Here is a 15738-nt window from a genome sequence, read left to right on the forward strand (position 1 = left end):
CTCCACTTACCATATAGAAGCACTTTGTAGTTCTACAATTACTGACTGTAGTCCATCTGTTTCTCTGCTTGCTTTGTTAGCCCCCTTTCACCCTGTTCTTCAATGGTCAGGACCCCCACAGGACCACCACAGAGCAGGTATTATTTAGGTGGTGGATCATTCTCAGCACTGCAGTGACACTGACATGGTGGTGGTGTGTTAGTGTGTGTTGTGCTGGTATGAGTGGATCAGACACAGCAGCGCTGCTGGAGTTTTAAAACACCTCACTGTCCCTGCTGGACTAAGAATAATCCACCAATCAAATACATCCAGCCAACAGCGCCCAGTGGACAGCGTCCTGTGACCACAGATGAAGGTCTAGAAGATGACCGACTCAAACAGCAGCAATAGATGAGCGATCGTCTCTGACTTTACATCTACAAGGTGGACCAACTAGGTAGGAGTGTCTAATAGAGTGGACAGTGAGTGGACACGATGTTTAAAAACTCCAGCAGCGCTGCTGTGTCTGATCGACTCATACCAGCACAACACACACTAACACACCACCACCATGTCAGTGTCACTGCAGTGCTGAGAATGATCCACCACCTAAATAATACCTGCTCTGTGGTGGTCCTGACCATTGAAGAACAGCGTGAAAGGGGGCTAACAAAGCATGCAGAGAAACAGATGGACTACAGTCAGTAATTGTAGAACTACAAAGTGCTTCTATATGGTAAGTGGAGCTGATAAAATGAACAGTGAGAGTAGAAACAAGGAGGTGGTTTTAATGTTATGGCTGATCGGTGTACGTCCGAGTTATAAACTGACCACATCCATCCATTTGACTACGTTTTAAAACGTCAGGTAAGCAGTGATTCCACCGTTCTGCTGCGTGTCAGACCCTTAACATATGCAAACCCTAAAAACACTGAAATAAGTAGGCATGCTCTCAGCACCTATACATCCGGCTGCTCAGCCTAAAGATTTATATACACACAGGCAAAGATGTGCAACAATTATAGGAGCATGAGGAATGATAGACTAATCAGAACAAAAATAATAAAAAAAAATCTTGAGGCACTAAATAATATCCAGCCTCACCTCGCTGCCCATGTTGCTCAGACACAGACATCAATTCAACTTAAAATATCAAATAAACTGACATTAAAATGAAATAAATGTAAGAGTTTTACAACACTGTTGTTTTTTAAACTGGAACACCTCAGTTATACGATAAAGACTTTGCATTTGACTCGTGACGTTGCTTACTCTTTTGCTTCGGTTAGCCTTTCAATGGTTTTGCATCGATCATGGCAGGTAGATTTAGCTAGCATTATTGTTTCAATATATACATGCATTCAAACTCAGTACAGACTCCGAATACAGACTAATTCCACCTTCCTTCTTTTTTTTTTAAACCACTTTAAGTGTTAAATGCTATAAAAACTGCAAGACGGTCCACCAAATACAAGTTTGCATGAAGAGCTAGTCTTCCAATGTGAGATATGCCATAGAACATGAGAAAAGCTAACGAATGTGGTCAGAATGGAAAGCTTTCCCTTTTCCATTTCATTTTTTTTCTTTCTTCTGCCAACTAAATTTAGATCCACATTTTATTTAAAAGGAAGAACAACTGGCTGGGAACACGTGTGGCATCAGCCCCAACTGTAGCTGGAAAATACTAGACTGTGTGACTGCATATCTACCATCTTCTGACCTAAGAGAGAGAAAAAGACAACGATTAGATGACCAAAAAACATACTACATGGCCTAAAAGTATGTGGACTTAACCCTTTAATGGTCTCATCAAGAAAATAATGTTTAAATAATTATTTTTTGCAATTTTTAGTTTCTTGGGAGTAAACCAAAAACAAATATATTCATACCAAACAGCTGAGATGATCACAAAAATGATGCAACTAAACAATAGCATAGAGGCCTTTATCTGTCATATAAACCGATGAGGCATAATATTATAACCACTGACAGGTGAAGTGAATAACACTGATTATCTCTTCATCACGGCACCTGTTAGTGGGGGGGATATATTACACAGCAAGTGACATTTTATCCTTGATGTTAAGTTGATGTTAGAAGCAGAAAAATGGGTGAGCGTGAGGATCTGAGCGAGTTTGACAAGGAACAAATTGTGATGGCTAGACGACTGGGTCAGAGCATCTCCAAAACTGCAGCTCTTGTGGTCAGTATCTATCAAAAGTGGTCCAAGGAAGGAACAGTGGTAAACCGGCGACAGGGTCATAGGCGGCCAAGGCTCATTGATGCACGTGGGGAGCGAAGGCTGACCCGTGTGGTCCGATCCAACAGACGAGCTACTGTAGCTCAAACTGCTGAAGAAGTTCATGCTGGTTCTGATAGAAAGGTGTCAGAATACACAGAGCAGCACAGTTGCAGGGCTGTTTTGGCAGCAAAAGGGGGACCAACACAATATTAGGAAGGTGGTCATAATGTTATGGGTCCTTTCTGTGTGGAGTTTACACGTTCTACCCGGGAGCTCCGGTTGCCTCCCACAGCACAAGTTGTTTGACGTTAAAACTTGTGAACTGATGAGTCTTGTGTGGGGAGTGGCTGCCGTTTCTTTCATGAATGTAACCCAAGTGTGTGGAACATGAGGTTAAAATCCTAACAAGTTAATAAATAAATAATATAGTCTTCTAAACACAGACTTCTTTATTAAAAAAAACCAACAAAAAAAAACATAGAAAGTCGTTTGTACTCACGGTGCCGTCGGTTCACCACTGTGGTGGCACATAGCTGTAGGTGGGTGTGCCAGGGGCTCGATATGTGGGCACTGTCACTTGGTGGGGAGCTACAGAAGTTGGGGAATGAGTTGTTAATAAAGTCCCTGTGGAGTTTAGAAAACATGACGTTACACACAAGCTAGTCACGCACTCATGTAATAAGAAATTTGCTGTGAAATTCAACATGTAAGGTTTGTGTTTAGCGATTTAACATGTTTCACTCCAGTAGCGTTCCAGTGTCTTACGTTTACTGGTTCATTTGGACGACCTAGCAATCCTACAGCAATTCAGTTAGCAATCGATTAGTCAAAATGTCCAAGATGTGGAAGTGTAAAGCAGCTAAAAACTCTGTGGATGTGGGGGTTTTAAGACAGAACATGAAGCTAGGGCTGGGCGATTTTCACGATTAATTCGGTTAATTCGCATGAACGTTTTCACCCGATGTTAGAAATGTGACAATCGCGATTGTTTACATACTTTATATTTTAATTAAAATACCAACATGTCACGAGGCAGAAACTGACCAGACGCCCGCGGAATATAAATCAGGGAAAGTTTAACATCAAAAGAGCGAAAACAGTGTACAAAATCAGGTAGAGTCCAAAACCAGAGGATAAACTCAAACAGTAAACGGAAGACAACAAGGATTATACACGGTAACGGTTAGATTCAGTAATAAGGAGGGCAAACACGATCGGCAAAACGAGACACGAACAGAAGAGTTTAATTAAGATTCACTGAATCAAACACAGCCGAACTGAATCAAAACTCCGGAGACGGTGAGCGCGATCAGGATTGGTCACGTGACAGTCCGTGAGAGCTTGGGATTTGTAGTCCATATAGTTAGAAGTGTACCCCCCAGTGTAGATACTGATACAGACTCACTCAGTGGTGGAAACAGCACAGTACAGGCTCGTGTTCCTTTTAAGAAACCTGTAAAGAACTTTTTGTGAGGTGGTTCTGCTGCACAGTATTTAAAACGAGAGTTGTTTGTGAGCTATTCTGATAAAGTATATAGATGATTTAGATTTCTATTTTGTTTTAATTATTGTGATATCGTTATTGTTATAAAGTTTGAGTCCCTTACAAGGATAATTATAGGTGGTGCTGTTACTATTTTTGCACTTCTGCAGTCTTTTAAATTACAATGCAAAAAAAGAAATTGAAGTCTTAGTTTAATTGCATTATACAAAAAAAAATAAATAAATCGAAATCGTAATCGACAATCGGTTATAATTTTCAGATAATCGAGTTGTTTTGTTTTTTTTGGCAAAATCGCCCAGCCCTACATGAAGCCCTCGCACCGTCGCTGGATGTTCTGGGTTTACATTCAACTATTAACGGAGCTGTGCTGTGTTTTGCAGCTTCTATTTAATCTATCATTTAATTGATGAGAAATCTGTGATTTTTAAAAAACAAGGTGGGTGAAAGTTCCTAGTAGTTAGTAGTGATGATCTGTTCACTTACCCGCTGACATTGCCATAGTGGTCCCTGCTACCATTCCCATGGCGACTCCGTTAGTGCGGGAGGGATGGATGGAAGGAGCATATATAGCCGCGGGCATGCCGTTAGGCTGAACCACTGTAGTGTGATGGATGACGTGAGGCGGTGCAGCGTATAAGGGCTGTGTGTAGTAAGTGCCTTGCTGCTGCGGAGATGATATCATTTCAGCATCCACATGTGCACACTGAGAGAAATAAACATCTCTAAAACATGAACGCTGCCGCTTACCTGAGCATAGGGATTCTGCTGCGGATAGGAGCTCCTCACAGGGTACACGGCCGCGGAGTAGGGGTTAGGGGAGGAGGAGTAAGGGGGCACAGCACCTGTTGTTGGGGAGCAGGACATTTTGAATGGTGTCCCTTGGGCGTAACCTACAGGGTGGTCAAGTCAAAAATAAATAAATAAATAAGCCTTTATGCATTTCACCAAAAACATTTATAACAACGCTTTTTCTTTGTTGTATTGCTTAAATTCTGTTTTGCTTACCTGTGGGAAAGGCTGGATTCGCTCCAGAGTACATGCTGGGAGAGTAGGCAGGTGCCGTCGCTGCATAGCCAACAGGAAATCCAGCTGCAGGTCACGTACAACAAAAGCTTGTAATTAACATGCTATTCATTAAAAAAGTACAATGTTTAATCTACTGTATACAACGGGTAGTTCCGACCTTACAATCTGATTGGTTGAGAAGCGTTCTAACCGTGCCGATATTGGTGATAACAGTTACGGCCTTTTCACACCACAACTGTATTACTCCGCTGACGCGTTGCCAGTAACGACAAGCTTCATGCACACAAACACGCACGCAGGCGACACAGACTTTATTCCCGATCACGTTTTAAATCCGTTATCTGATACACAATCTAGTGCACTGTGTAGGGAACATAAATCCGTGATCTGATACACAATCTAGTGCACTGTGTAGGGAACATAAATCCGTGATCTGATACACAATCTAGTGCACTGTGTAGGGAACATAAATCCGTGATCTGATACACAATCTAGTGCACTATGTAGGGAACATAAATCCGTGATCTGATACACAATCTAGTGCACTGTGTAGGGAACATAAATCCGTGATCTGATATACAATCTAGTGCACTGTGTAGGGAACATAAATCCGTGATCTGATACACAATCTAGTGCACTGTGTAGGGAACATAAATCCGTGATCTGATACACAATCTAGTGCACTATGTAGGGAACATAAATCCGTGATCTGATACACTATCTAGTGCACTATGTAGGGAACATTAATGTGTTTGTAATGTGAACAGTTAGCTTAATAGCTCAGTTAGCAGCTCTTAAAAGTTCTGTTCTCACCCATAATCCTTTGGTGTGTGCGAGAGGTTTTTTTATTTCTTTTTTACCCTTCGGAGGTTCTTGCCTTTTTCTTCTTGTTGTTCTTACCTCCCTGAAATGAGTTTTTGCAACTTGGGATGTCTGCTTTGTAGTGTTAAACTTTATATTGGTTGTGGAACTACTTTTTGGCGGAAGGTTGTCAATATTAAAGCATATTTATTATGAAATTCAGGGCTTCTTTGGTTTATTTTCTTTCTTTACTTTGTAAAAACTGTTGTATAAAAGCAATAGAACACTCGAGGTCGTGTGTGTTCTGTTGCTTAAGTAAACCCTGGCCTGTCACAATTATGACATATCAGCTGACGATTAATTGGTATATGAATAATTGCAATATGTAATGGATTGACTTTCATAAGATAAGTTACAGCAGCTCCAGTACAGTAAATAGAGTAAATAGAAAAGGGTAGAATAAAGATTATATATAAATATATATAAAAATATTAACTATGAAATGCAATTACTATTAAACAGCAGTATGATTATTACAACTATATAATAAAACACTATATATTCTATATGTAAATATATACTGTACATATGTGTGTAGTTGTAGATGTAGAGTCCAGTGCTGGGAAATGGATGGGGGGGCTTTGAGTGGCTTGTCAGTGTGAGGACAGTCTGTGTATTCTGCTACTGTTATGCAGTCTGATGGCAGTTGGCACAAAAGAACGTCTGAAGCGCTCCGTCTTGCGCTTTGGTGGGAATAGCCTATGACTAAATGAACTGCCCAGCCGCCACAGTTCCTCATTCAGAGGGCGAGAAGGATCGTCCGGGACGGCCTTAATTTTGTCCTTCGTTCTCCTCTCACATACTATCTCCAGACCGTCCAGCCGCAAAACCACAACAGAACTGGCTTTCCTCGCGGGCTTATGTTGATTCGATGCCACTCGTTTTTCTTTTCGGACTACTTAAAAGCCCTGTTCAGTGGTCTCCCTTCTAAAACCACCACTCGACTACAATACCTACAGAACTCTGCAGCTTGAGTACCTAATTACACCAAGAAACGTTCCCATATCACCACCATTCTGTACAAGCTTCACTGGTTAAACACTAGTTACCGATCAAATACTATTTCTCACCCACAAAACCCTTTATTATGTTCATTACTCTGCTACTTGTCTGAATTACACCCTTAGATCCGTGGTACACTTATCCGAACCAAAGTCCTGGAAACACTCAAAGCATTAATATTGTTTTATATCCATACCCAAATCTATGCCTTGCCATTATTTGATTGCATAGTTCCACAGACCACCACATGGACTACATGGCTCGGTTGTCGTCCTTTTAGATTAGAGATGGGACGATCGATCGGCTATGAATCGGTATCGGCCGATTTTTAATCAAAATATGCTATCGGCGATCGGCGATATTTCCTAAAAGTAGCCGATCCGATCGTGTGATATATAAAGACCACGTTAAGTTAACAGCTCAGTGGATTGATCCAGACTTTGAGCTACGAAGCACCAACCATCACATCACCATTCATCAACCATCGTACAGAAACCACAGTGAAAGCTCTTCATGACCTAAAATAACATCATTAACGTTGTGCATCGTACATACGATGTAATTTTGCTGATTGTAATATTTACTTTAAAAAGATAATTCAACCCGGTCACATCTGAGTCGATTCTATCAGCACGTTATATAAACTCCTGGTTCACTTTGGTAAATCGTGAGCGGTTCTTACTTGTGATGTAGATGAGAACAGAAAACGTTACAGAGCCAATCAGAGGCAAAAGTTTATTCATTACCAAATTCGTTAGTTCAGGATCATCTGCTAAACTTTTAGGGTAATCAGAACTTTTAGCTCCACAGACAGAACGAGTCTGACTCGGTGACCGCTCTGTGGTAATAGCGGTTTAATTAAGCTTTTTAATGAAGCTTTTTAATGTAAGAAAGTCACACAAAATGTTCTGTAGTAGCTGGTGTTTATTTAAAACCACAGCATTTATTAATAACAGTAAAAACGGAGAGAGAAACTTACGCGTCACATTCGACTCCTGAATCAGAATCATTTAAAGCGACACTGTGAACAAAGCGTTTTTTTTAAAGAAACACACACACGCTGTTGCTTTCGGTTTATCTTCACTGTGAGGCTCTTTTTAAGTTTTTTTCAGACTAAACTGGATAACATTAAACCTGTGTGTGTGTGTGTGGTCAGTTAGACTAATAAGATATGTCTCCTGTGGGTGAAAAAAATAATTGTTTGGTTACTTTATTATTTACTGCTGATTTTGCGCAAAAAATTGCATGTCACCGCCCCCCCCCCCCCCCCCCCCCCGATCGAAATCGACTATCGTCCGATTGCCCTGAAAGGAGATCGGAGATCGCAATCGGTGCCAAAAACCCCGATCGTCCCATCTCTATTTTAGATCATGTCTAATCGATTCAGATTGCACCGGGTGGACTGTAACTGAGTTCAAGACACATCTCAAAGATGACTAAAGCAAACGGGATGAAGCTGTCCACAACTTAAAGTGCAACAGCAAAGGGTCTGAATACTTTTGTGAATAACATATCAGGGTTTGATTTTAATGCACTTTCTGAATCCAACATACATGTCGCTTAAAAGTGTATGTAAAGTTTTGACTATAATGATTGTGACAGGCCTGCCTACAACACAGATGCAGTAATGAAATATATCTCGTGAACATTTACCTGGGTATCCTATTCCTTTAGGATTGGCATAAGGAACCCCTGTTGGTCCAGGGCTGTAGACGGGGTTCATGATGTCGATCTTTCGGCTACTTTAAAAACAATAACAATTACTAGGTTAAAAACTCATCACATTAATTATGACACAAAAGTACAACAAATGGGTATTTTAAAGGGTCACAATTTAACTAGGCAGCAATCTGTATGAATTACATGCTCTGTTTTGCATTGTTTACTTAACTCAGACCTGGTCTGTAAAATGTTTAAAGCAACATTCTTGTGAAGGCTTAATTCAAAACCAAATACCAATAAAAGTGCTACTTCTAACACACAGGCTTCGTTTCGGGTCCGGCTAACTGACAAACTGCACTTCAATTCCAACACTGATGCCAAGTTAGGAGCCGAGACCGAGACACAGCAGGAGGAAAAAGCAAGAGTAAGGTTCAAATGTCGTCTCTGAGAGGTTTGGCCAGATTTCCTTATGATTCTTTCCTTCCTACACGCTGGACTGGATGCTCTGAAAACCCCGTTTGCCCCGTGAACTGTCGTCCCATTCAAGGTGTATTTCCACCTTTTTACCTATTGCTTTCAAGCTCTGATCCCAGCACAACCCTTACCAGCATCAAGCACTTTATTAAAATAAAAGAATAAACAATTCTGTTGGTGCAGCAGGTAGAGCGGGCATCATACGGTTCCAGGATCTTTGGGACCTAGATGTAAACCTCAGCTCTGGTCACTTTGATACATTTTTACCATAACGTCTGTCACATGGTTTGGTCTACCTTAAAGGCTATTTAAGGTAGCCTTCTGCCTAAGGTAACAAATTCTGTTGTTTTGCGTCGCTCGCGGTCTTCGGAATCTGTCACAGGCGTCGCGCGTGTGACGTAGATGGTGGACAACAACTCAAGAAGTTGAATGGAAGGCGATGCAAAATGATTAAAAGGTGCGTCGTGTTCGGCTGCAATAATTCAATTCAACACCAACACCGATGTGATATTATCGCCAAATATATAAATATTATATATCTAGATAGATATATAGATGAGGCAGCTTTAGGACAAATCAAATGCGTGTTTATTGTTAAATACAGAACAGAGCAGGGATGCGCTATAAGGATGCGCGTCTTTTCTCTATTAAAAAAAGGTTTAAGTTTAGCTTCTATCCTAGGCTAGATATACACTGTAAAACGGAAAAAAAGTGTTTAGGCAAAATATTTTAAATGCACTAATCTGATCAAAATATGGTATAAATAAAAATAGAATAAAGGCTGAAAGACCTTAAACCTGCGTTATCATGCGCGCTAGAAAAACCAACATGTTCACCTGATGTGGTTTGAGAGAGGATCTGAGTGGGGTAGTGATGTTCCCCTCGGTACTAAAACTCTCTCTGATGGTGCTCGGTGCACTAATACACACCTGTACTGCACCTGCATGAGACTTGAGAGCAAAGCAAAGCAAATCTAGCCTGGTTATTATTGCGCCACTATTAACCATCTAATAGTTAACTATCTTAACTATTTAGTAGATATAATTAATATAACAATATAAACTACATTTTAAGTTATTATTCGTTTCAATACATTTTTATTCAACGAAAAAATACATTTCAATCATTCCAGCAAGAGAGAATCTGCAGGCTGTAATGCCATATTAACCCTCATTAAGTGTTTTAGAACGCCGAGGCTGGTCAAATATAGTCTAAATTACAATTATTTTATTGAGTGTGAACCATTAATAAACTTGCCTATAATTACTGTTGCCATTGTTTTCATCTTAAAACACAAAGCCTGACACTCAGGTTGCGGTAAAATGTCGCTCTTAGCTCATTTTCATAATTAATTCATTTAACATTTATTACACCTGAATGTAAGCGTAAAACAAGATGGACCCTGCAACAACAACAAAAAAAGAAAGAAAGAAAGAACGTTATACAGGCACCCCCACTGTCACTGCAGATTCACCCTCTTCATTAAATTCAGAAATAGCTCCGGAATCTGAAGAGTCCAAGTCAGTCATAACGGTGTAGTAGTACACTGTTGTCCACCAGTGACGTCACGCTGCAACTTCCTGGAATTTCCGGAGCGACCTCGGGTTTTTCCGTCAATTTACTTGAAATCGTCGATTTTTGAGTGAATTAAACAAGTTATTTACATTTTATTCACGTTTATGGTTTTTAACTAGCTAAAATAATGTGAAATCTTTAGAGAGGTCCATTAGGTGGTGCTTACACTTTAAGCAGTCTGTACTCTATTAATGCTGCATAAGTCTTAATGCCTATTTAATTTGCCTTAAATAAAGAGCGGCTCTTCAGTGGACTCCTCACGTTTACCTACGAAAGGAGCCGATTCAAGGAGCCGATTCAAGGAGCCGACTCGTTAACGTGCAAAACATTACTCTTAGCTGACTCATCCCACATTCACCTACAAAAGGAGTCAGTTTAAGGAGTCGACTCGGTGACGAGTGACACATTACTGCTAGCTGCCTCTTTCCACATTCGCCTACAAAAGGAGTCGACTTGGTAAAAAGTGACTGACACATTACTGCTTGCTGGCTATTCCTCAGTCACCTACAAGACGAGTCGATTCAAGGAGTCGACTCAATAACGTGCAAAACATTACTCTTAGCTGACTCATCCCACATTCACCTACAAAAGGAGTCAGTTTAAGGAGACGACTCGGTAAAGTGTGACATAACTGCTCCCTGTCTCTTCCTTATGTTTATCTACAACAGGAGTCGACTCAAAGAGCCGACTCGTTAACGTGTGGTACGTTACTGCTAGCTGTCTCTTCCCTCCATCACGTACAAAAGGAGTCGATTCAAGGAGTCGACTCGGTACCAAGCGACATTACTGCTAGCTGCCTCTTTCTCATATTTATTTACAAAAAGAGTCAACTCAAGGAGCCGACTCGTTAACGAGCGACACATTACTGCTAGCTGTCTCTTTCTCATATTTATTTACAAAAAGAGTCAACTCAAGGAGCCGACTCGTTAACGAGCGACACATTACTGCAAACTGTCTCTTCCCTCCATCGCGTACAAAAGGAGTCGATTCAAGGAGTCGAGTCGGTACCAAGCGACATTACTGCTAGCTGCCTCTTTCTCATATTTATTTACAAAAAGAGTCAACTCAAGGAGCCGACTCGTTAACGAGCGACACATTACTGCTACCTGCCTCTTTCTCATATTTATTTACAAAAAGAGTCAACTCAAGGAGCCGACTCGTTAACGAGCGACACATTACTGCTACCTGCCTCTTTCTCATATTTATTTACAAAAAGAGTCAACTCAAGGAGCCGACTCGTTAACGAGCGACACATTACTGCTAGATGCCTCTTTCTCATATTTATTTACAAAAAGAGTCAACTCAAGGAGCCGACTCGTTAACGAGCGACACATTACTGCAAACTGTCTCTTCCCTCCATCGCGTACAAAAGGAGTCGATTCAAGGAGTCGACTCGGTACCAAGCGACATTACTGCTAGCTGCCGCTTTCTCATATTTATTTACAAAAAGAGTCAACTCAAGGAGCCGACTCGTTAACGAGCGACACATTACTGCTAGCTGTCTCTTTCTCATATTTATTTACAAAAAGAGTCAACTCAAGGAGCCGACTCGTTAACGAGCGACACATTACTGCTACCTGCCTCTTTCTCATATTTATTTACAAAAAGAGTCAACTCAAGGAGCCGACTCGTTAACGAGCGACACATTACTGCTAGCTGCCTCTTTCTCATATTTATTTACAAAAAGAGTCAACTCAAGGAGCCGACTCGTTAACGAGCGACACATTACTGCTAGCTGTCTCTTTCTCATATTTATTTACAAAAAGAGTCAACTCAAGGAGCCGACTCGTTAACGAGCGACACATTACTGCAAACTGTCTCTTCCCTCCATCGCGTACAAAAGGAGTCGATTCAAGGAGTCGACTCGGTAACAAGCGACATTACTGCTAGCTGCCTCTTTCTCATATTTATTTACAAAAAGAGTCCATTCAAGGAGCCGACTCGTTAACGAGCGACACATTACTGCTAGCTGCCTCTTTCTCATATTTATTTACAAAAAGAGTCAACTCAAGGAGCCGACTCGTTAACGAGCGACACATTACTGCTAGCTGTCTCTTTCTCATATTTATTTACAAAAAGAGTCAACTCAAGGAGCCGACTCGTTAACGAGCGACACATTACTGCAAACTGTCTCTTCCCTCCATCGCGTACAAAAGGAGTCGATTCAAGGAGTCGAGTCGGTACCAAGCGACATTACTGCTAGCTGCCTCTTTCTCATATTTATTTACAAAAAGAGTCAACTCAAGGAGCCGACTCGTTAACGAGCGACACATTACTGCTAGCTGCCTCTTTCTCATATTTATTTACAAAAAGAGTCAACTCAAGGAGCCGACTCGTTAACGAGCGACACATTACTGCAAACTGTCTCTTCCCTCCATCGCGTACAAAAGGAGTCGATTCAAGGAGTCGACTCGGTACCAAGCGACATTACTGCTAGCTGCCGCTTTCTCATATTTATTTACAAAAAGAGTCAACTCAAGGAGCCGACTCGTTAACGAGCGACACATTACTGCTAGCTGTCTCTTTCTCATATTTATTTACAAAAAGAGTCAACTCAAGGAGCCGACTCGTTAACGAGCGACACATTACTGCTACCTGCCTCTTTCTCATATTTATTTACAAAAAGAGTCAACTCAAGGAGCCGACTCGTTAACGAGCGACACATTACTGCTAGCTGCCTCTTTCTCATATTTATTTACAAAAAGAGTCAACTCAAGGAGCCGACTCGTTAACGAGCGACACATTACTGCTAGCTGTCTCTTCCCTCCATCGCGTACAAAAGGAGTCGATTCAAGGAGTCGACTCGGTAAAGTGTGACATAACTGCTCCCTGTCTCTTCCATTTATCTACTCAAAGAGCCGACTCGTTAACGTGTGGTACATTACAGCTAGCTGCCTTTCTCATATTTATTTACAAAGGGAGTCGATTCGAAGAGTCGACTAGGTAATGTGTGACGTTACTGTTTCATACCCCTTATTAATCTACAAAAGGAGTCGACTCAAGGAGCGACACATTACTGCTAGCTGTCTCTTCCCTCCATCACGTACAAAACGAGTCGATTCAAGGAGTCGACTCATTAACAAGTGACATAACTGCTCCCCGTCTCTTCCTTGTATTTATCTACAAGAGGAGTCGACTCAAAGAGCCGACTCGTTAACGTGTGGTACAAAAGGAGTCGATTCAAGGAGTCGATTAAATAACGTGCAAAACATTACTGCTTTCCGCCTATTCTTCACATTCACCTACAAAAGGAGTCGATTCAAGGAGCCGACATGTTAATGTGCAAAACATTACTCTTAGTTGACTCATCCCACATTCACCTACAAAAGGAGTCAATTTAAGAAATCGACTCGTTAACGAGCGACACATTATTGCTATCTGTCTCTTCCCTCCATCACGTACAAAAGGAGTCGATTAAGGAGTCGACTCGGTAACAAGTGAAGTTACTGCAACCTGCCTCTTTCCACCATATTTATTTACAAAAGGAGTCGATTCATGGAGCCGATTCGTTAACGTGTGGTAAATTATTGCTTGCTGCCTATTCCTCACATTCACCTACGAATTTAGTCGATTCAAGAAGCCAATTCGGTAATGAGAGAAACCTTCACCTCACATTCGCCTACAAAAGGAGTCGACTCAGGGAGCCGACTCTTTAACGAGAAAAACATTACTGCTAACTGTCTTTGTGAACATCAGTGTACTTTCCTCTGAAGCTGCGGATTAAAGCCTCACACACGGTGACCAGGCGCTAGTTTGCTGGTGGATAAATGCTGGTTCTGACACGGTTATGGATGCAGAGCTGTGGCAGTGTGTAGGCCGCTCATTCCGTTACAAACACAAACACAGATGGAACCCGCTGCAGCGTCCCAGTTCATCTCCCCGCTCCACAGCGGCCTGAGAGCAGCGATCAGAGGTACTTACAGCTGCTGGCTGTCGCTGTGCTCTGCGGTTCCTCTCGGTGCTCCGGTGCTGGAGATTTATTTCTGTTTAATATAACCTGAGCGCCTGATGTTACCCAGCTCCGCAAACTAGCAACACTGCGCAGCAAAACCCTCCACAACCTGCGTCACTTCCGCCGAAACTCTGCAGAGAGGCGCAAAGTAGCGCCGCCCAGCGGTGAGAGAGGGACACTACACACACAATAAACACACACACAAACACACACTACACACTACACAAACATACACTACACAAACACACACACACACACACACAAACATACACTACACATACACTACACACACACATAAACACACTACACAAACACACACTACACAAACATACACTACACAAACACACATACTCTACACAAGCACACACATACTCTACACATACACTACACAAACACACACTTAAACTACACATACACTACACACTACACAAACATACACTACACATACACACACAAACACACACAAACATACACTACACATACACACATACACTACACAAACACACACACATAAACACACTACACAAACACACACTACACACTACACACACACTACACAAACATACACTACACAAACACACATACTCTACACAAGCACACACATACTCCACACATACACTACACAAACACACACTTAAACTACACAAACACACACACACACAAACATACACTACACATACACACATACACTACACAAACACACACACATAAACACACTACACACACACTACACAAACATACACTACACAAACACACATACTCTACACAAACACACACATACTCTACACATACACTACACAAACACACACTTAAACTACACATACACTACACCAACACACACATACACTACACATACACTACACATACACTACACATACACTACACATACACACACATACTACACAGACACACACATACACTACACAAACACAAACATACTTCACACAAACACACACATACACTACACATGCACTACACAAACATACACATACACACTACACTAACACACACAAACACTACACAAACTACACATACACTACACACACTACACAAACACACACTACACATACACTACACAAACAAACACATACACACACACACTACACAAACATACACTACACAAACACACATACTCTACACAAACAAACACATACACACACACACTACACAAACATACACTACACAAACACACATACTCTACACAAACAAACACATACACACACACACTACACAAACATACACTACACAAACACACATACTCTACACAAACAAACACATACACACGCACACTACACAAACACACATAATCTACACAAACAAACACATACACACACACTACACAAACTACACAAACACACACTACACAAACACACACACTACACAAACACATACACTACACAAACACACACATACACACATACACTACACAAACATACACTACACAAACACACACATACACTA

At 41.3% G+C, this 15738-nt stretch overlaps 1 protein-coding gene across 2 annotated transcripts; it reads right to left on the bottom strand.

The window, feature by feature from the left end:
* Positions 1–725: 725 nt before the first annotated feature.
* fam168b (family with sequence similarity 168 member B) lies at positions 726–14367 on the bottom strand. Of its 2 annotated transcripts, none has more exons than XM_062992210.1 (7): positions 14247–14367; positions 8268–8356; positions 4731–4814; positions 4473–4615; positions 4209–4386; positions 2721–2845; positions 726–1699 (listed from the first exon to the last, which is right to left on the bottom strand). In XM_062992210.1, exons 2-6 carry the CDS (start codon positions 8335–8337, stop codon positions 2733–2735), a joined length of 588 nt encoding a protein of 195 aa, XP_062848280.1. In that variant the 5' UTR covers positions 8338–8356; positions 14247–14367; the 3' UTR covers positions 726–1699; positions 2721–2732. The 2 variants fall into 2 exon arrangements, with proteins under 2 accessions (XP_062848280.1, XP_062848279.1); XM_062992209.1 differs by having other exon boundaries at positions 4209–4389.
* Between the last annotated feature and the right edge of the window lie 1371 nt (positions 14368–15738).

The sequence above is a fragment of the Trichomycterus rosablanca genome, chromosome 3 (genome assembly GCF_030014385.1).
Source record: "Trichomycterus rosablanca isolate fTriRos1 chromosome 3, fTriRos1.hap1, whole genome shotgun sequence".
Classification (NCBI taxonomy): Eukaryota; Metazoa; Chordata; class Actinopteri; order Siluriformes; family Trichomycteridae; genus Trichomycterus; species Trichomycterus rosablanca.